The following is a 22,174-nucleotide window of genomic DNA, read 5'->3' on the forward strand; positions in this document are numbered from 1 at the left end:
CCCCCAGGGAATTCTCTGGTGGTTTTAAAATAAAGTTGGCAAACTCTGCTCAAAGCCAAGCGCTGCTCCCGGGGCATTCCAGGGTGGGAATCTCAGAGCCACAGGCTCTCCTTGGAATTCGGGAAGAGCCTTAGACCCCTGGAGTTAATTTGGGAGTTTTAACTTGGAGTCAGTGCAGCTCTTGAGCTGGGGTTAATCCGGTTTATCCTGAGGTGCAGGATGAAGGGAATTCTGTGTCCTTGCAGCATCTGTGTCACCTGGCAGCATTAATTGAGATTAATTGCTCTGGGTGATTAACCCTCACCATTCTGGGAGATTTATAAAACACCTGGAAACCTTCTCCAGGAGGATTTTCCGTGTTTGCCTTCCTGCTAGTCCTTGTTTTGGATTAAAGAGTTGGTTTTTATGGCCACCAGACCCACGAAGAGCCACAGAGAACTCCCCGGCCAGGGAACAGAGCTGGTTCTTGACCATAAAAAAATGAACTTTTTCATCCCATGGGTGCAGATTCCCGGGATCTGTCTGGGGATTAGGAGAAGTCTTCTTAAACCTGCAGGTCCTGAACCCCAAAGCGGCTTTCCCTGGGATGAGCAGGATCAGGGAGCGTGGGATCAGGGAGCCATTAATGCCCAGGAGCTCCTGGGATCTTCAGGGCTGGGAAATGTCCTGGACTGATGGGAACGTGGAAGGGACAGAGAGGAGGAGCAAGGGGAAGGGGCGGTGGCAGGGAGGTGACAGTGGCCCCACCACAGGCTCTGCCTGGCCCTGAAAACTCCAGAAATTAAACTGGAATCTCAGCTAAAACTTCGGGGACAGAAGGGCGTCAAAGGAAGGAGCTTTCCTTAAATCTCCAAGGCTGGAGGCTCCCAGTCAGAAATTCCTTCCCGGTCTCCCATCCAGCCCCGCCCTCTGGCAGTGGGAAGCCATTCCCTGTGTCCTGGCCCTCCATCCCTCATCCCAGGGCAGATGCTGCATCCACAGCGTCCTTCCCCCTCCAGGCTCTGGCTGCTCGGAGCCATCCCAGGAATGTCCCGGGCCTCTCCAGGCCAGGGAATTCCAGCAGCCAGAGCTGTTCCTGATGCCTTGGGAAGGCTGACCCGGAGCAGAGGCTGAACAAGCTGGAGAATAAAGTAGATATTTATTGGAAGGCCTTAAAGGATCCACCTTGGGCAGGAACAGGGCCTGGCCAGGGCTGCGCCCAGGGCGGGCACAAAATGGTCCCAAAATGGTCCCAAAATGCACAAACGGTCACGAGGCCTCACACTTATAAAAGCTTTGGTCCTCTTGCATCTTGGGGTTTAATAGTCCAGTTCCAGCTCTGGGTTGTGAGGTCCCATCCTGCTTGTTTTCCTTCCTGGGTCCCCGCTGTTGGTGCGTTTGGGTCTGAAAGGGACAGCTGTGCTGTTGTCCTCGGCGTGCAGCAGGAAAGGATTTGTTTTGTGTCGCTGCTCTGTGCAGAGCTGACGCTCGCTGGGAGCTCAGAGCTGCACCCCTGGGCAGCTCAGAACCTGAGAAATGGGAAAGCTGAAACTTAAGGCATCGTTCCCACAGAATTCCCAGCACTCCACCCTGGCCCGTTCCCAGCACGGAGCATTCCCTCTCCAGGCTCCCTGTGGGAGTGTGTGGAGCCCAGGACGGGAGCTGGGAGAGGTGCCCTGGGATCCCAGCAGAGATCCAACTCCATGCAATCCTCTGAGGACTCCTGCACTCCCAGGGGAGTGTCTGGAAGTTCTGGAATGCCGAGGAGAGGAGCAGGGACATCCCTGCCATGTTCACACCTCCCACACGGTGGAAGCTCCTCACAGATGGGAGGGAGCTGGATCCCGCCAGGAACGAGGCCCAGGAATTCCAGAATTCCACACTCGGTCCGTGTCACCGATGCCTCCCAGGCCAGGACGGCCTCCAAGGATCTGCTCACAATTCCCACCCTGGGAGTGTCCCGGCTGGACAGGGCTTGGAGCAGCCTGGGGTCATGGCAGGTGACCCCGCCCGGGGAAGGGGTGCGATGGGATGGGTTTAGGGCCCCTCCAACCCAAACCCTTCCATGACTGCCTGGTTCTGTGCAGCCTCCCCAGAGTTCCCTCTCCCAAATGCCGGAGCCGTCACAGGAAAATCAAAAAGAATTCCCTGCGCTTGAGCATCTCTCACTAAAGTGTCTGGGAGGGCACTTGCGTGATGGGAATGCCTTTTCTATGATGGGAATGCCTTTTCCGTGATGGGAATGCCTTTTCCATGATGGGAATGCCTTTTCCATGATGGGAATGCCTTTTCCGTGATGGGAATGCCTTTTCCATGATGGGAATGCCTTTTCCATGATGGGAATGCCTTTTCTATGATGGGAATGCCTTTTCCGTGATGGGAATGCCTTTTCCATGATGGGAATGCCTTTTCTGTGATGGGAATGCTTTTTCCATGATGGGAATGCCTTTTCCATGATGGGAATGCCTTTTCCATGATGGGAATGCCTTTTCCATGATGGGAATGCCTTTTCCATGGTGGGAATGCCTTTTCCATGATGGGAATGCCTTTTCCATGATGGGAATGCCTTTTCTATGATGGGAATGCCTTTTCCATGATGGGAATGCCTTTTCCATGATGGGAATGCCTTTTCCATGATGGGAATGCCTTTTCCATGATGGGAATGCCTTTTCTGTGATGGGAATGCCTTTTCTATGATGGGAATGCCTTTTCCATGGTGGGAATGCTTTTTCCATGATGGGAATGCCTTTTCCATGGTGGGAATGCTTTTTCCATGATGGGAATGCCTTTTCCATGATGGGAATGCCTTTTCTATGATGGGAATGCCTTTTCCATGGTGGGAATGCTTTTTCCATGATGGGAATGCCTTTTCCATGATGGGAATGCCTTTCCTATGATGGGAATACCTTTTCCATGGTAGGAATGCCTTTTCCGTGATGGGAATGCCTTTTCAATGGACTGCAGAGGGAACTGAAGAGCCTGGAGGGCGGATCCCAGAGTTCTGGCCTGGTTATTCCAACAAATCCCTTGAAAAGGGCACGGCACCATCCTTGACCACGTGGCTGTGGTCACTCAGAGTGACCCTGGTGGCCGGGCTGGCCCTGGGCTGGCTGGGAACAAGGCGAGCTTTCCCTCATTCCTGAACATTTCCCTCCAGGCAGGAGCTGTGGCACTCAGGGATATGAGCAGGACAAACTCTGCAGGCTCTGGGCTGTACTGGCTGCAGGGACGGGAGGTTTGCAGTGGATGGTTTCAGTGGGTGGGGATCTTTTCAGTGGATCTTTTCTGTGGGTATGGATCTTTTAAGTGGATCTTTTCCGCGGGTGTGGATCTTTTCAGTGGGTGTAGATCTTTTCAGTGGATCTTTTCAGTGGGTGTGGATCTTTTCAGTGGGTGTGGATCTTTCCAGTGGATCTTTTCAGTGGGTATGGATCTTTTAAGTGGATCTTTTCCGCGGGTGTGGATCTTTTCAGTGGGTGTAGATCTTTTCAGTGGATCTTTTCAGTGGGTATGGATCTTTTCAGTGGGTGTGGATCTTTTCAGTGGGTGTGGATCTTTCCAGTGGATCTTTTCAGTGGGTGTGGATCTTTTCAGTGGATGTGGCTGTTTCTGGTGGATCTTTTCAGTGCATGTGGCTGGCTTTGGTCCATGCTTCCAGTGGCTCTTTCCAGGGGATTTTTAGTGCTCCTCTTTCCACCTGAGGATGAGGGAGCTGCTTTTCCTCCGTGGAAGGCAGCAGCTGCAGTTGTCCCAGTGGGAATATTTGGAGCTGTTTGTCCTTCCCGTGGGCCTGACACCTCCTCCTGCACCTGTGGAAGGGCTGGGAATTCCAGGGAATGGCCTGAAATCTCCCGCCACGGAAATGATTTTCTAGCAGGGAGCAAACTGCTGGAGCCTCCCACAGGATCCCAATGTCCAGAGGCTGGAATCTGGGGCTGAGGAGCCAGGACAGCCCAGCTCCAGAGCGTTTCCCAGTCCCTTTGGATTTGGGATGCTGCTGGATGGGTTTAAGACACATGGGAGATGCTCAATCCCTGTTTTCTGGGGAATTCCTGTGGTGCAGGATATCCCTGCCCAGATGAAGGGTTTGTGATTGACGTGGGCATTCCAGCTCCAGGGGTTTTATCCTCAGGTTCTGTGGCACTGCAGGAGCCTCTCCGTGGGGATCCACTGAGGGGATCCAGGGGCTGCTCCGGGACACTCGGGAGGAGTTTTGGGACACTGGAATGTTGGAATGTTGTCAGTCCCAGAGAGTGGCACGGAGTTCAGCCGAGGGAACGGGCAGGAGTTAATTAAGGGACTCAGTGGGGATGGATGGGGAGCACAGATTGTAATTAGGATCCAAACGAGCCCCGGCTGTGGACACGGGAGCTGTGCCTGGCACCTGTCCCGAGGCTCCGGGGCTGGGATGAGCCTCGGTGGCCTCGGAGCGGGGCTGGAACCCCCTCACCCTCCCTGGCTCCTCTTCCCGCTCCATCTGCCGCTTCCCGAGGGTCTCCTCCGGGTGCTTGTGGCCTGCCATGACCCCGGCCAGCCCCGGGTGGGGACACCAGCCTGAGGTGTCCCAGGCCAGCCACCTCAGGCCACCTCTTCGCACATTCCAGGTGACCTCAGCTTTGTGCTGGGGCTTGGATTTTTATGGGGTTTTGTAGATTATTTTTTTAAATTGACTTTAATGGATTTTTATGGATTTCTAATTGATTTAAAATTGATCTAAAATTGATTTTTTAATGGATTTTTATAAGCTGAGAAACTTTTTGTTAAAAAGATCCCACTCTTCTCCCAAAATCTTTCCAAATCCCAGAAAACCAGAGGATGTCCTTTGCAGTGGTCCCTAATGTTGTCACCTGGCCATAGGTTGGACTCAATGACCTTGGAGGGCTTTTCCTACCTCAGTAATTCCGTGTTCTGCCAAAAAGAGCCTTGGGAATTTGTGGTCCCGTGGGAGATGGGAATGCCCAGGTGTTGTTCCCAACAGCCCATCAATTCCAGCAAGCCCCAACTCCTGTTCTGCATGCCCTTGTTGTGCGTGGAGGGAACCAGGGGTTGATGGAATCGAGAGGGCAGCACTTCCCTTGGTTTATGGACCAACATAACTCCCAAATATTCAGAGCTTCTCCGTTGGAGTTGATCCATCTGGTTCCAAATTTTTGGGGCTGTATTTCCTGTTAAACACTCACTCAACAGAGACGAACTGGAGCTGGAGGGGGATTTTGATGGATTTATGGCAGCTTTGAGGAGTCCTCCCCATTCCCACAAATCCTGGCACCAATGGGCCATTCTAGAGAGAGGCTGATGGCACAAATCTGGAGAGAAAGGGAATGTCCCATAGGGAATTAAACATGGAGCCGAGTGCTCCTCTGCCGGTGCTGCCAGTGTTGAACTGGAGTTGTTAATGGGAATTGTGAGCCACTGGGAACGCTTGATGCCCTCCCATGAAACAAACAGGTTGGAGCGGGTTGGGCATGTCCAGTGGCACAAGCTGGGTTGGAAGGGAGGGATGGACGTGTTGGGAATGTTGTGTTCAGAGCAGATGTGGCAGTGCCAGATTATTCGTTTTGGGCTCCTCACTTGGTAAAAACATTCCCATTAATGTTAGGAACAGGATGAATCTGCCTTCAGGGCATGCCTGGGAGCGGGATCAGTGGGGACTGGGAGGAGGCAGCCTGGCAGGGAAGCGGGAAGGCTCAGGCAGACCCGGAGCTGCTGCAGGGAAACCTCTGCTGCCTTCCCCGGCAGCGCTGCCTGACAAATCCCAGCGGGAACCTCAGCCTTGGAAAACCCTCTCCTTGTAAACACGGCCCTGACAACTTCCCTGGCTGCGCTTCCCGCAGCTCCCCCCCATCGCTGTGCTCCGCAGGGAGCTCGGAGCCGCCGCCGGCGGGGAGGGATGAGCTTTTCCTTGTCTGACATCGGCTCCGCTGCGTTCCCGACAGCACAAACAGACAGGGATTTAACCTTGGACAGCGAGCAGATGCCAAAGCTCATCCTCTCCACGTTTCCCCTCCTGGATTTTGTTCATTTTTGGTCAGGTGAGGGTGACCCAAATCCCCTTTGGAATCTGCAGCTCTGGGATAATGTGGATAATGCCCTAAAGGCTGGGGTTGCATCCCACTCTGCTGGGATTGGCGTTTGATTCCTTCCCTCTGGCCTTTGTTGGGAAAGGACATTAATCCTTTCTGCCCGTTCTAGGAGTTCCCTCCTTTCCAAGTCCAAGTTCCCTCCAAAGGAATCCTCCAAAGGGATTCCTTTGGTGATCCCTCAGACCCCTGTGGGCATCCATTGGGATTTTCTTCCCACTGTTCCGTTTTAAAGAATGTCCCGCTGCCTCCTGCCTGGGAGGACAAAGGGACCAGTGGGATGGAGCCTGGGATGGAGCTGGGATGGAGCTGGGATGGAGCTTTGGATGGTTCCTGGGATGGAGCTTTGGATAGTTCCTGGGATGGAGCTCAGGATGGAATCATTCCTCTACCCAAGTGCCATCAGGCCAGGGCTCGGTGCCACCCTCGGCTCACTGGGAGAGCTGGGAGGCCTGGGAATGGATCTCTCTGGCAAAAGCCTGGGAATAAAATCTTCTCCCCTCCTAAACAGGATCTTTTCCCCAAATTCTCATGGATGTTGTTGCCCAAACACATCCCAGTTTTTCAGTTCCACATTCCCCTTCTCCTGGGCCCATCCTGAAAATCGCTTTGTTTTCCTTTTTCCCACTCTGCATGAATCCCTTGGATGTGGCTTGCTTGGAAATGTCTTTCCGAGCCTTTGTGTCCCACAGTTGTGGAGAAATGACTGCACAGGATTCCAATTCCCTCTTTTTTCCATGGTTTTACCTCCTTCTGACACCTCCTTCCTGCCTCACCAGCACGCCCTCGCCTGCGTCTCCGTCTGCATTTGGAAAAGTCTTCCAATGAGTTCCTTTTCCCATCATTTTTCTCTGAATTTAAGGGATAATTTCTCAGCAGAAAGGTTTTTCTGTGCATCCTGGTAGAAACTGGACTGCCTCATTTTCGATGACTCCAGGCAGGCCTCAAGAATATCAGTCCTGGGCCTGATGGATTCCCAGGATTTGTTTATCCAGGGGTTTCTTGGAGCATTTGGTGGTGGTGGTGTCTGGTTTGTGCCTGGAGTCGGTTTGGAATACCCCTGGTCTGAGTTGTAACCTTCCAAAATAAACACTTTCCTTGGACTTCCCTTGGCTGAGGAGGGGCTCAGGAAGTCATTCCAAGGCAGTTCATGGGTTGGACTCCATCACCTTAAAGGCTTTTCCCAACCGAAATGATCCCATCAAATCCCATCGCACAGATTTAGAATTATTGCCCTTCATGCCCAAGCCGGGATTTTCCAAGGAGCTGTCAAAGGCCCCGTGCTCCATCGGAGGGAACAAATTGGAATTTTTATGGACTATTCTCAGGGAACGTGTCTGGAGTTTTGTTTCTGGCCCTTTTTATTGGGAGTTCAAGCGTTTCCAAGAACCAGGAGGGAATTTTTCCCCTCTCAGCCTCACAAACTGAGCTTAAATCATTCTGCCCTGCTCGGGTTCGCCGTCTCCGGTGAATCCCAGCCCTTCCCAACAGCTCCGGGTTTTATCCTGATGATGTGATAATGCTCCGAGTCCTTTCCGGAGCCTGAGAACGAGAGGAGACTCTGGAAAAACAGTGTTGTATTTTCCCAAATCATCGCTCCCAGCAAGGGGGGAGAGGGAGAGGAACGTCCTCAGGAGGGGCTGAGGGAACAGGAGAGGGGCAGGACGCAGGGAATGGCTTCCAGAGGGCAGGGATAGGATAGACGGGATGCCGGGGAGGAATTCCTCCCTGGGAGGGTGCGGAGGGGCTGGGATGGAATTCCCAGGGGAGCTGTGGCTGCCCCTGGATCCCTGGAAGTGCCCAAGGCCAGGCTGGAGCACCCTGCGGTGAGGGGGGAAGGTGTCCCTGCCCATGGCTCTGGATGATCTTTAAGGTCCGTATCCAAACCATTCCCTGGCTCCACTGATCCTGTAACGCCACAATCCCGTTTAATGGGAGTTGGAACGAATGCACATGGATTTTTGAACTTGGAAATGTCTTTACATCCCATCAGGAATATTTTTTTGTATCTTCTTCGGGAACAACGGGAGTCCTCGTGGCCGAGAGGTCCCGTGGTTGTCCTTCCCCAGTGCCCACCAGGTCTCTTTCCCTGGGACTGCAATTCCAGCCCCGCTGCCCCTGTCAGGTTCCATCTTTTCCTTGGATAAACACATCCTAACAGGAGCTTTGACAGGGAATTTTTATAGCCGTATAAAACCCCAAATTGCCTGGATTTGCCTGCAGACTGGAGCACAGCAGCTCCAAAATCCTCAGTCCCTGGGCTGCCGTTCCCATTCCAGCCTTGCTGTTTCCCCCGGATTTTCTCCACCGCAGCTTTTCCTCCTTGCTGGATTTTAAACTCCCCTCATTAGGAATTCTTGATTTCTGCCTTCAGAGGCTATCTGGGAAAACCCATCCATGGGGCTGCTTCCAGGGGCTCAGCTTCTCTTTCCAGCCTGAGCAGTTTAATCGGTCAGGCAAGTATTAAAATCGGGGTTGTTTTTATTTGGATATCAAATCCTTTTTAAAGGATACGTTGTTTTCCCCCTCACAAATCCTTCCTATTTGAATTCAAATATTATTTCCTTTCTCTCCCATCCCACCTGCTTCCCTGGCACTGGGATTAGTCAGGATATGTCAATATTTGAGGGAATAAATGGCTGCTGGCTCCAGCTTCTGTTTGGGTTTCTGACTCATCTCGGGGTCAAATGAGCTCAGCAAATGTGGGAGAGATTCCGGAGGGACTGGAGCTGCTCGGCACCGGCTCCGAGTGCTCATTGCTGGGCTGTACTGGTTGTTACTGGTTTCCAGACTGGCCTTTCTGGAATCTTTGTCCCAGAAAGCAGTTCTGGATGTCCCCGGGCTGCCAGTGCAGGGCAGAGGAGGGGTTGGTTGGGATTAAATCTGGGATTTCTGGGAGTTTTCCCATTCCTGGGGGAGAGTTGAGTCTGAGCTGAGGCCGGGCCGTGAGCGTCACCACCAGCAAAGCTGTGACACCTCTGCTGCCCACCGGGAGCGTTGGTGTTAACCTCTGTTACCCCCCTGGGAAATCCGTGTTATCCCAGTGGGAAACCCGTGTTTACTTGGAAACACGTGTCCACCTCGCTGGAAACCTTGTTCCCCTCCTGGAAACCCGTGCTCTTCACATGTCCAACTCACATCCCTCCCTCTTGGAAATCCGTGTCCTCTCCACTTGGGAATGTGTCCGTCCCACCTGGAATCCTGTGTCCATCCCGTGTGGAAACCCGTGTTTGCTCTGCTTGGAAACGTTGTGGGCCCCACTGGAAAAATCATATTTCCTCCCTTGGAAACCCTGTGTTCATCCCATTGGGAAACCCTGTGTCCATCCCACTGGAAAACCCGTGTTCTCCCCCTGGAAAACCCGTCCCCTCCCCCTTGGAGCCCCGTGTCCGCTCTGTTGGGCACTGCTGTCCCCCCTGCTTCACAGTGCTGGGGGTGCCTGGAAGTTCCACCTGGGCTTTGCCAGGAATTTCTATCAAGAATCCTCCCAAAATGAGACTGAAGAAGAGCAAAATGATGGAGGAAATCTTCCCTCCTTTCCCTGAGTGTTTTTAACCCTTCCTATTTTCCAAGCAGTGGCAGAGGGAGGAATTAAGGGATCATGGATTTTTCATGCCAGGAGAGCATTTCCATGGCATGGATGGGTGAGACTCCACCCCAAACCAGGGAATTGTGTGAATTTTCAGCAGGAGCTCAAGGGCAGTGTGTCTGTCAGAGCTTGGACTGACTGGGATGACTCCAGGAGCTTTCAGGCTTTCCCTCCAAACAGCTTTCCCTTCCTCTCTTCCCTCTTTTATTTTCCATAAGGAGAGCACAATGATTAAACAGATGATTAAACCTGGGTGGATTTCTGAGGATATTTCTGTGGATATTTCTGAGGATATTTCTGTGGATATTTCTGTGGATATTTCTGTGTATATTTCTGTGGATATTTCTGTGGATATTTCCCCCTGACCTGCAGCTTGTGGCTGTTTCCCATCCCTCTGCTGGCTGGGAGTGGGCATTCATTCTGTGGGAAGTATTCCCTAATTCCTCTTTTTTTTTTTCCCCACAGGTGTTTACAAAATATGGGAAATGCTACATGTTTAACTCAGGAGAGGAGGGGCGGCCTCTCCTCACCACGGTGAAGGGAGGGACAGGGAATGGCCTGGAAATCATGCTGGACATCCAGCAGGACGAGTATCTGCCCATCTGGGGAGAAACAGGTAAGAGCTTCCTCTTCCTGAGTGATTCTCTTGGAAAAACCATCCCATCCATCCCATCCCATCCCATCCCATCCCATCCCATCCCATCCCATCCCATCCCATCCCATCCCATCCCATCCATCCCATCCCATCCCATCCCATCCCTTCCATCCCATCCCATCCCATCCCATCCCATCCCATCCCATCCCATCCCATCCCATCCCATCCCATCCCATCCATCCCATCCCATCCATCCCATCCCATCCCATCCCATCCCATCCCATCCTTCCCAGACAAAGCCTAGACCAGCTCTGGGAGCAGGAGCCGGCTCAGTCCGGGATGTGCCACTTTTCCTCCCGGGGTTGGTGGTGGCCCCTTGGGACCAGCATTTTGGGTGTCCCAGCCCCGAAGTTGGGGATGGCAGGCAGGAATGGCGCTGCCTGTCCTGGGGAAGGGTGGCATTTGTGGGTGACGGGAGTGTGGGGACGCCTTCAGAGGCTCCAGCACATCCCCGTCCCCCGGAAAGGCATTTTTAGGAGGCTGTGTTCAAGGTGGGCTCCAGCTGCTCTCTGGGTTTTTCTTTTCCTTGGAATTTGGGAATATTTGCTGCCCTGGGAGTGGTGTTTGCTGGCGTGGTGCTGTCTGGGTGCACCAAGGACTGGGTTCGGTGGCTTTGCAGCCTGTGCGATGGATGGAGTGTGCCTAGGAACGACCCCAGCTGGGCTGAGCATCTCCAGGGGAGCTGGAACCCTTTGGTCCTGGAGCAGGAGGTGCTGGCCAGGAGAGCTGGGCTCTGGGATGTCCCCCAGGTCCCGTGGATTGGGATGCAGCTCCTGGAGTGGACGTGGAGTTGCTGGGAGCACTGGTGCCACATCCTTCAATGAATCTGCTGCAGAAAGGGTGGGCAGGAGGGTGGGGGACAGGGTGGGGACAGGGCCACCAGGGCCACCCGCTCACAGCTGCCCTTGGCAGTGCCCAGCAGCGGTGGCTGCAGCTCTCCTGACCCCACGGTGACGTTTGAAACAAAGCATCCAAAAAAAACCTCTGGAAAACCTGCCAGGAGCTGTGTTTGAGTGGCAGAGCCCTGCGGGGAGACTCGTTTGGATGAGCTGTGGTTATTTTGGGGATGAGGGAAGGGAAAGGAGGAACTCTCACTCCAGGTTGGTGTCACCCCCTCCAGCACCTCTGGAGCTCCTGCTTGGAGCAGAGGAGGGATTTGGCTCCGGTTGTTCCCAGCGCCCTTTTCTGTGTGGGGTGTTTGACTCTCCCAGACACTTCCCTGTGGGGCCATCAATCATTCCAGGCTGCGCAGGCTTTTAGGGGAGCTCTGCTCCCAGATTTCAGCTCCTGCTCCAAATCAGCCTGGTCTGGCCCAGGTGAGGGGGAGGACACAGATTTGGGATAATCGTTCCTCATGGGGGAACTGGTCTGAGGTCTGGTCCTTCTGAAGGTAAAACAGGCTCATGGGGGGGATGGGAACGTGAGGAGCAACCTCCACTTCAGGGAGAGACAGAGCTCCCCTGGGGGACGTGTGGGGACAGGAAACCAGCCCAGGGATGGCTTGGGGACATCCCAGAGCTGGGGAACTCCTGCAGCTTTGCGTTCACCCCCCCGGGCTCTCACATTGTGGAATCCCAGGATGGTTTGGGCTGGAAGGGACCTCAAAGCCCACCCAGTGCCACCCCTGCCATGGCAGGGACACCTCCCACTGTCCCAGGCTGCTCCCAGCCCCAGTGTCCAACCTGGCCTTGGGCACTGCCAGGGATCCAGGGGCAGCCACAGCTGCTCTGGGCACCCTGTGCCAGGGCCTGCCCACCCTCCCAGGGAACAATTCCTGCCCAATCTCCATCCAGCCCTGCCCTCTGGCAGTGGGAAGCCATTCCCTGTGTCCTGTCCCTCCATCCCTTGTCCCCAGTCCCTCTCCAGCTCTCCTGGAGCCCCTCTGGGCCCTGCCAGGGGCTCTGAGCTCTCCCTGGAGCTTTTCCAGGTGAACAATCCCAGCTCTCCCAGCCTTTTCTCACAGGACAGGACCCCTGTGAGTTTCTCCAAGGAGACCCAGCCCTGGTGTCCCACCATTCCCACTTTGCCGCCTTTTTGGTGCTGCCCTTTGGAGAGCCTGTAGGAGAAACTGTCTGGGAATGTGCTGGGAATGTGCCGGGCTTTTCCATCCCTGCGGTTCTGGGAAAGGTGGATCAGTCTCGGGAGGTGAATCAGCCTTGCATTGCATTTTGCACAGGAGGCAAAAAAAAAAAAAGAAAAAAAGGAATGATAAATAAGTGATGATAAAGATTGGGAGAGAAAAAGCTGAAGGAGGAGTTTTCCAGTCTGATCCCTCCACATCCATTGGCATCTGCCCCTCCAGAGGGGCGGTGGGATTGCAGCTGCTGCTCCGCTCCCTCCTTCCAGCAGCTCCTCAGCCCTGAGTGTGCCAAAGGCGCTGGAAACCTGTCCTGGCTGTGGGACCTGAGGGAGAAAAAACAACCTCAAGTGTTCCTTTTTGTCAAAACTCCTGGGGCTTTTGGTGTCTCCGGAGTCCAGAGCTGACTCTGTGGGAGGATCCTGTGAAGTTCCACGTCCCCTGGAGCCGTCCTGCCCCTCACGGCCCCACCACTGCTCATCCTGCCCAGGCTGAGCTGAAACTTAGACTCAGCCCAAGATCGGCTCCAGAGCCTCAAGGAGGAGATCTCACATCCCTGGACGTGGTGGAGGAGATCTCACATCCCTGGACGTGGTTTAGAGCTGGATTCTCATGTCCCAGGATCCGAGCTGATATTGGAGTCTTCTGTTCCTGTCCCTGGGTTATGCTGGATTCTCCTGGGATTTCTGGGCATTTTCCCATTCGAGGGGGAAGGCTGAGCCTGAGCTGAGCCCAGACTGATTTTGGATTCTCCTGTGCCTGGGTTGGTTCTGGATTCTCACGTCTTTGGACCTGGGCTGACATTCTGGGCTTGGATTGCGCCGGGAGTTACTGAGGTCTCTTTAATCCTGGAATTTTACAGGATTCAAGGAAAAACTCCTTGAACAGGAGCTTTGATGTGGTGAAGCGATGAAGGAGAAGCTCCTGGGCTCATCCCAAGGAGCCCTGGCCGTGTTCTCACGGGCCCAGGTGGCCGTGCTCGCCCTCAGAGCCGGCAGAAGGTCGATCCCGGCCTTCCAGGAGGAGCCTTGTCCTCTCCCACGGCCCCTGGGCAGCCTGGACAGCCTGGACAGCCTGTCCTGGTCCTGATCCTGGTCCTGATCCTGGTCCTGGTCCTGGTCCTGATCCTGATCCTGATCCTGGTCCTGGTCCTGGTCCTGATCCTGATCCTGGTCCTGGTCCTGGTCCTGATCCTGATCCTGATCCTGGTCCTGATCCTGGTCCTGATCCTGATCCTGATACTGGTCCTGGTCCTCTGGGGGCTGAGGGTGGCTGTTGCACGGCACCACCTCGCTCGGCTCTGCCAGGGGTGGGATTATTCCCAAATATTTGTATAAAAATCTCAGTGTGCTCAGAATCCGATCCCCTGGGCCGCTGCCATGCTGAGGGCAGGGAGCTGGAAGGGAATTCCAGCCCTGGAGCTGCCCCGGAGACAAAGGAGGGTGGGCGGTGGGATGGAAGGAGTTGGGTTTTTCCCTCCCCCTGAGCTCCTGTCTCCGCTGTCACTGGGAGGCTGGTGCAGGTTTCCGGGGAGATGTGGATGCCCTGGATCCCTGGATCCAGGCTGGAGCAGCCTGGGACAGTGGGAGGTGTCCCTGCCCAGGACGGGGGACACTGGAGGATCCTCCACGTCCCTTCCAATGCCTAAAACCCTGGGCTTGCCCAGCAGGAGGCAGGAATAGGAGCACTTTCCCAGCTGTGTTGGGGGGCCTGGCTGCTGGGAAAGCAGGAGATGAAATTCCTGCAGCAGCCAACCATCGGGAGTCCCGTTCTCTTCATTCTTTTTTTTTTTTAAATTCTGTTCACGCGCCCAAAGCAGACCCGGAGGATGCTCCCGGATGTGCTGAGTGCCCCAGGACGGGCTGAACATTCCTTGGAGCAGCTCCCGGCCAGGCCTCAGCTTCCAGCTCATGCTGGAGACCAGAGGGATTGATGGACAAAGCATGGGAATGTTTTCCCATGGCTTCCCTCGCTGCCTGCTGAAGAAACCCCCTGTAGGAAATTCCAGGCTCCTGCTCTCTCCCAGCTCCCAAACCTGCTTCTGATGGCTACAAAATCCCCTCTTTTTGACCCAAAAATCCAAAGGGGGCTATAAATGCGCGTGTTTATTAAATCCAAACAATCTTTGGGTTTTAAGGAAAACACCCCTCCCAGCAATTCCACTCATCCCACGCCACCAATCCCCGGCACAATCCAAGCCTGGAGCAGCTCCTGTAAATCCCTGGGCACAGGGGAACAGCTGCTCCTGCTCCGTCACAACAGAGCCAAAATTGCTTTTTGAGCCCTTCCTTGGCTCTCCCCAGCTCCAGGAGAATTCCAGAGGTCCTGGAGAGCAATTCCCAAAAAAAAACCCCAGGAGTCTGTGGGGTTAGTGACATCCTCAAAGACCCAAACCCTGAATATGAGCTGCTGCTCCTCCCAGGGGTTTGGTGCTGCTCAATCAAGTATTAATTATAACTCAGGGAATTGGAGTCCTGGCTAATTCAGGGAGTCCTGGCTGTCCTCAGGAAAAGGGCCAGCACACAGCATGTTTTAGGTGACACCGGGCAGCCCCCTAAAGGTCCCCCTGCCTTGGTGGGCTGATCCGAGAGCAGATTTTTGTATTCCATAAAAACCAACAACTTCTCCTGGCCTGAGCCCCTCGGGGTTTCCTTTCTGGGCCCCATTTCTTCCCACTTTCAGCAGGATGAACAACCCTGAGCCCCTGGGCTTGGGGGGATTTTCCCAGTTATTGCTGCCTGGGAGTGCCCAGCCTCTCCAGGAAGCAGGATGTTCCCTGGGGCTCCTGGGGGTGGCTTTTCCCAGCTGATTGTTAACCAAAACTGCTCCTCTGGGAATTCCAGCCCAGCCCCTCCCCACCATCCCAACCAGGAATTCCTCCTCGATCTCCATCCAGCCCTGCCCTCTGGCAGTGGGAAGCCATTCCCTGTGTCCTGTCCCTCCATCCCTTGTCCCCAGTCCCTCTCCAGTTCTCCTGGAGCCCCTTTAGGCCCTGGAAGTTCTCCTGGAATTTCTCCTCTCTGGAATTGTCCCAGAATTTTGTTCAACCAAAGGCTGTGAGCACAAATCAAACACAGGAAAACCCTTCCAAGGCTTCAAAAGCCCTGGATGCTTCAAAAGCTTCTTTTAAAAAAGAAAATTAAAAAACAAACAAACAAAAAAAAAAGCCTCAAATTCAAGGAAATGTTCACTGAAGGCAAACCCAAAGGAATCCAAACCCTCTGGCTTTGGGAATCTGGGAAAGCTGAGATAAGGCCCTAAAACCCAACGGATGAGGCATTCAAAAGAAATCTGCATTTCCACCTTTTCTTGGAGCTTCGTTGCTGTCAAATGCCCACAGCTGAAATAGGAGCCCTCGAAATAGCAGGGATATTTGGGAAAACGTGGGGAAACTTAGGAAAACCCTTGGAATTTGGGGTGGTCACCAAGGTGACACAGTTTGGGGCTGTTTCCCTGTTCCAGGAGCTCTAAAGGTGTTTGCAAACGTTGGATTTTTATTCCTGCTTTTCCCAAGCCCTGGGAGTGAGGTGTCCGAGCCTCAGGTGAGGTTTGGGGATGCTCTGCTTTCCCTTGGGAATCATCCACGTCATTCCCTGATCTCAACCCTTCCTCCTCCTTTTCCCTCCTGGAAGAACTCGGAGCATTTAAATCAATTCCAGGGAGACCCCGGGAGATTTCAGGGCTGGAAAAAGCTTTGGAGATAAAAGTCTCTTCCAAAGGCTAATTACATTTAATTGGATCAATCCCTTTGGCTCAGGGATCATCTTTTGCTCCCATTTTGTCCAGTTGGTGCTTGAGACCTTCCTGGTGCTTCCCGAGGGCAATTCCTGAATTCCCGGTGCTGAGGAGGGATTTCTCTCCTGGGAAGAGTTTTTCACTCCTGGGAATGGGTTTTCCATTCCTAGGAATAGATTTTCCCTGCTGGGGGGGGCTCCGGAAGAGTTTTAATTGTGCTGAGCAGCAGCAGGACCTGGCAGTATTCTCTTAAAGCAGCATTGCTTGGGGCAGCTCTGGGGGAACAAAATAATCTGATCTGGGATCTGAAATGATCTGTTCTGGAGGAGCAAATAATCTGCTCTGAAAGGACGAAGACTCTGCTCTGGAATATAAAATAATCATCTCAGGAGGAGCCAAGAATCTGCTCTGGAGGAACAAAAAATCTGCTCTGGAGGAATAAATAATCTGCTCTGGGATGTTAAACAATCTGCTCTGGAGGGACAAAGAGTCTGTTCTGGAGGAACAAATAATTTGCCCTAGAAGAGCAAAGAATCTGTTCTGGAATATTAAACAATTTGTCTGGAGGAATAAATGAACAGCCTGGAAAGAGCAAAGAATCTGCTCTGAAGGACAAACAAACTGCTCTGAGGAATAAGGAACCTGCTCGGAAGGAGGAGTAAATCGTTTTCTCTGAAGCAATAAATAATCTGCTCTGGATTATTAAATAATCTACGCTGGAGGAGCAAAGAATTGCTCTGGAGGGACAAAAAAGTCTGGTCTGGAGGGAAAATAATCTGGTCTGGAATATGAAACAATCTGATCTGGAGGAGGAAATCATTTGCTTTGGAGGAATAAAAAATCAGCTTTGGAGGGGCAAATGAACAGCTGGGAAGGAATGAAAGATCAGCTCTAGGAGGACAAATAACCAGCTCTGGAATGTGGAACAATCTGAGGGAACCACGGAGCTGCGCCCAGGGGATCCTGCTGGGCTCCCTGGAGGAGGCAGAACTGGGAAGGAGCCGATGGCCTTAGAGGGGATGGAGGGGAGAAAATGAATCTGAGGGTGTGGGGGGACCCAGCTGGGGACAAAGAGCGACAGTCCAAGGGGGGCAGGGAGAGGAGGATGGATCTGGGCTGGGAGAGGCACCCAAATCCATGGATTCAGCCTTTTTCCTCCTGCTGTCCCATCAGGGAGTGAGGGAAGCTCGTCCTCCCTGTGCCTTAGGGACAGCTGGGGACAGTCACTCAGAGGGGCCGTGGCCTTGGTGGCCTCCCCAGGGCTGTGGGCACGGCTGCCCTGGCACCCTGGGGACAGTGACAGGAGCCACGGGTGACTCGTGGTGCACCTGGGCCCCTTCCCTGAGCCCTCCAGGCCACCCTCCCTCCTCTTCTGGCCAGCAGGATGTGCCACGTCCTGGCTGGGACAGGCTGGGGACAGTCCTGAGCTGGGACAGGCTGGGGACAGTCCTGAGCTGGGCTGGGGACAATCCTGAGCTGGGCCAGGCTGGGGACAGTCCTGAGCTGGGACAGGCTGGGGACAGTCCTGAGCTGGGACAGGCTGGGGACAGTCCTGAGCTGGGCTGGGGACAGTCCTGAGCTGGGCTGGGGACAGTCCTGAGCTGGGACAGGCTGGGGACAGTCCTGGGATGGGCTGGGGACAGTCCTGAGCTGGGACAGGCTGGGGACAGTCCTGAGCTGGGACAGGCTGGGGACAGTCCTGAGCTGGGCTGGGGACAATCCTGAGCTGGGCCAGGCTGGGGACAGTCCTGAGCTGGGACAGGCTGGGGACAGTCCTGAGCTGGGACAGGCTGGGGACAGTCCTGAGCTGGGCTGGGGACAGTCCTGAGCTGGGCTGGGGACAGTCCTGAGCTGGGACAGGCTGGGGACAGTCCTGGGATGGGCTGGGGACAGTCCTGAGCTGGGCCAGGCTGGGGACAGTCCTGAGCTGGGCTGGGGACAGTCCTGAGCTGGGACAGGCTGGGGACAGTCCTGAGCTGGGCTGGGGACAGTCCTGAGCTGGGCCAGGCTGGGGACAGTCCTGGGATGGGCTGGGGACAGTCCTGAGCTGGGCTGGGGACAGTCCTGAGCTGGGCTGGGGACAGTCCTGGGCTGGGCTGGGGACAGTCCTGAGCTGGGCCAGGCTGGGGACAGTCCTGGGATGGGCTGGGGACAGTCCTGAGCTGGGCTGGGGACAATCCTGGGCTGGGCTGGGGACAGTCCTGAGCTGGGACAGGCTGGGGACAGTCCTGGGCTGGGCTGGGGACAGTCCTGAGCTGGGACAGGCTGGGGACAGTCCTGGGCTGGGCTGGGGACAGTCCTGAGCTGGGACAGGCTGGGGACAGTCCTGGGCTGGGCTGGGGACAGTCCTGAGCTGGGACAGGCTGGGGACAGTCCTGGGATGGGCTGGGGACAGTCCTAAGCTGGGCTGGGGACAGTCCTGGGCTGGGCTGGGGACAGTCCTGAGTTGGGCTGGGGACAGTCCTGAGCTGGGCCAGGCTGGGGACAGTCCTGGGCTGGGCTGGGGACAGTCCTGAGCTGGGGACAGTCCCGGCCAGGCCAGCCGTGTGGCAGCAGCCCCTGCGCTGGGCTGCAGCAGTGTCACCGAGCCCTGGGCACACACGGAGCGGGCTGGGATGGGTTTGGAATTCCGCCAGGCAAACCCTCGGGGAAGGGCTGTGCCCGTGTGCAGCCCCTGGAATATTTGTGTTGTGGTTTTGTCTCCCCGCCGCTGCTCTTCCAGGGGAAGAGGGAAGAGCCGCCTGCGGGGTTTGGCCCAGTGTCAGGGGAGCCCACACGAGGAGCTGCTCGGAGATTTCGGAGTGGGAGCAGCGGGAAGGGAAGGGGTTTGTGGATGGAAAAGTCTCTGTTCTGTCCGTGGAAGCTCAGCGTGAGGGAAGGAGAACGGGGGTGTCTGGAGGGGGGATGGGAGAGAGGAACTGGATGTCAACCATCCCAAAATGTGCCAGGCGGTGGAGGCAGAATTCCTGGTCTACACAAGGAAAGGTGGCTTGGAATCCAGGGGGATGGAATTGTTCAGGTTGGAAAAGGCCTCTGAGATGAGTCCAACATCCCCCAGGACTGCCAAGGCCACCACTGGCTGCTGTCCACAAGTGCCACATCCACATGGATTTAAAACCTTGCAGGAATGGGGACTCCACCACTGGACAAGCCTTTCCGTGAAGGAATTTTCCCAATATCCAACCTCAGGCTCCCCTGGCATAGCCAGAGGCTGGTTCCTCTCGCATGGAATTCATGCCTGGAGGAAAAGGGCTCTGAGCCAGCTCCGCTCCTCCTTGGGATCTGTTCACCTTGGATCCGCCCAGGGCACTTCCAGCTCTCTTGGAATTGTCATTCCAGGGAAGGATCCCGTTGCCCCATTCTGCCCACATCCAACATCTCTCCAAACCCACAGTCTCGATCCAGTCCCAGTCTGGTCCCAGTGGGGAGCAGGGGATCCCCCGGTTTGCTCCTCCAGCCCCCAGAGTGTTCCCCTGAGGGCTTCTCTCCATCATTTTCCCAACTTTTTCCTCCAAGTCCTGCAGGCCATGGAGACTCCCTGTAATTCCAGGCTGGAGCAGCTCACAGTGCACATCCCACGGGGGATCGGAGCTGATTCTGAGGGGGAGATGTCCAAGGCCCTCTCCCTGCTGTCCCCTGTCCCCTCAGCTGGGGCTGGCACCTGGCTGGAGTGTCCCCAGAGGAGGAAGCAGGTGGGGTCGGTATCCCGGGATAACCTGTTCCAGTCTGCATCCTTTGTTTTCCCCAGTGTTTTTCCTGCCAATGGAAATGTTCTGCTCCCGTCTGGTGTTTGCCTGGGAATATTTATAGAGAGGATCTGGAGCTTTCCCCTCGCCAGACACAACCCAAGCTGTGCTGGACTCCTCTCAAGTCCCGCCTTTCCCGCTCCTCTTCCCATCCCAGCCGCTTCTGGGGTGCTCCTTTCCCTGTCCCCGCCCTGTGACCAGAGCTGGGGTGGCATCCCCACTGCCAGGGCTCCTGCGGTCCCCTCCCGTGGGGTGCTGGCACCTGGGAAGGTGGATTTGGGAGAGGAATGGGATGAAATCCGGGCTGGAGCTGGCCCACTCTCCTTAACTCCTTAAAAAAGGATTTTCCACCTAAATAAGTCAAGGGATGGGGTGGATACATCGTCACCGTGGATGGGATTGATGGTCAGCACTGAGGTGGCCAGAAGATGAGGAATTCCCTTGTTTGTCTCTCTTGGAAAATCATCCAGATTCAGCTCTGCCTCATCCTTATCCCATTGCTGGATTTCACCTCCTGCTGTTTTGTCCCCATTCCTTGGAAACCCTCCAGCGGCAGCCCCACCATTCCCTTCCCGAATTCCCATCAGGCTGGCACCGATGGATATTTCGGTCTATTTTCCCTCTCCCCAGCCCAATCCCAGCAGCCTGAGGTGCCTGGAGCTTTCCCAGGCTGGTTGGGAAATCCTGCCCCTCCTGCTGCCCCCCAGAGCTGGGAATGCTCTGTGGGTGGCACCAAAACTCACTGCAAATGTTTTTATATTTCCATTTATTTATCCATAAAATCCCCCACTGGGGGGTGGTAGGAGGGGACAAGGCTGGGGGGACACTTGGGGACGTTGGGGGACAAAGGCAGGGAAGTGCTGCAAAGCTTTGGGATACAGAGAGGGGAAATCCTTTCCTGGAGAGGAGAAGCTCCAGGGAGAGCTCCGAGCCCCTGGCAGGGCCTAAAGGGGCTCCAGGAGAGCTGGAGAGGGACTGGGGACAAGGGATGGAGGGACAGGACACAGGGAATGGCTTCCCACTGCCAGAGGGCAGGGCTGGATGGAGATTGGGCAGGAATTGTTCCCTGGGAGGGTGGGCAGGCCCTGGCACAGGGTGCCCAGAGCAGCTGTGGCTGCCCCTGGATCCCTGGCAGTGCCCAAGGCCAGGCTGGACACTGGGGCTTGGAGCAGCCTGGGACAGTGGGAGGTGTCCCTGCCCATGGCAGGGGTGGGAACAGATGGGTGTAAGGTCCCTTCCATCCCAAACCATTCCATGATTCCATGATGTCCCGTTCATCTGTACCAAAAAGTGGCCAGACCTTGGACATCCCAGGCCCATCCATCATCCATCCCTGCACATCCATCCATCCATCCATCATCCATCCATCCATCCATCCGTCCATCCATCCATCATCCATCCATCCATCCATCATCCATCCATCCATCATCCATCCATCCATCCATCCATCCATCCATCATCCATCCATCATCCATCCATCCATCCATCCATCCATCATCCATCCATCCATCCGTCCATCTATCCATCCATCATCCATCCATCCATCCATCATCCATCCATCCATCCATCCATCCATCCATCCATCCCTCCCTCTATCCATCCATCCATCAATAATCCATCCATCCATCATCCATCCATCCATCCATCCATCCATCCATCATCCATCCATCCATCCATCCATCCATCCATCCATCCATTATCCATCCATCCATCCATCATCCATCCATCCATCCGCCATCCATCATCCATCCCAAAAGGGCAGCAGCACTGCCAGGACCCCTCCTTGTCCCTGGGAATTCTGCTTCCCTCTGCCTCCTCCGCCAGGCAGAACCAGCAGGGGCTTTCCCCTTCCCGGGGGAGGCAGTGAAGCTCCTGGAGGGGGAGGGATGAGCGGGGCCTGTTCTTTTCCTTTCAGGGCTGTTTTCCCTTATTTTGATTGATTCGGGATCACCCCAGTCCCTGGGGGCAGCAGGTGAACAAGGCTGGCAGATGGGTGACACCCCCGGCTCTGGATGCCGGGAACATCCCTCCCTTCCCCCCTCCCTCCAGGGAATCTCTGCTCCTTCCCCACTCCCTGTTCCTGCCAGCAGCTCCCAGGGATGCCGCAGGTGCTGGGATGGCTACGGCACTTTGGCTCTGCTCCCTCCTGCCCCTTCACTGCCGCACGTCATTCCCAAGGGATGCTGAGGTGGGAAGGACGTTTTTATTCCTTCCCCAGCATGGAGAAATCATGGAAGCAGCGTCTCAGGATCCTGCCCTGGGATGATCCCACCAGGAGTGCAGGAAAGGGGACACTTGTTCCCTCATTTTAAT

The 22,174-nt window shown here is 55.0% G+C and overlaps 1 protein-coding gene across 2 annotated transcripts in view; it reads left to right on the forward strand.

The window, feature by feature from the left end:
• Positions 1-22,174, forward strand: part of LOC136301925 (acid-sensing ion channel 2-like) — a 70,693-nt gene that overhangs the window by 23,929 nt on the left and 24,590 nt on the right. For both annotated transcript variants that reach the window (XM_066205177.1, XM_066205178.1), the window contains exon 2: positions 10,114-10,264. In XM_066205177.1, the coding sequence (XP_066061274.1) occupies positions 10,114-10,264 (151 nt within the window). The remainder of the gene's footprint in view (positions 1-10,113; positions 10,265-22,174) is intronic.

Source organism: Chamaea fasciata, unplaced genomic scaffold (genome assembly GCF_029207755.1).
Source record: "Chamaea fasciata isolate MVZ Bird 193981 ecotype frontalis unplaced genomic scaffold, bChaFas1.0.hap1 SCAF_27, whole genome shotgun sequence".
In the NCBI taxonomy this organism is placed as follows: Eukaryota; Metazoa; Chordata; class Aves; order Passeriformes; family Sylviidae; genus Chamaea; species Chamaea fasciata.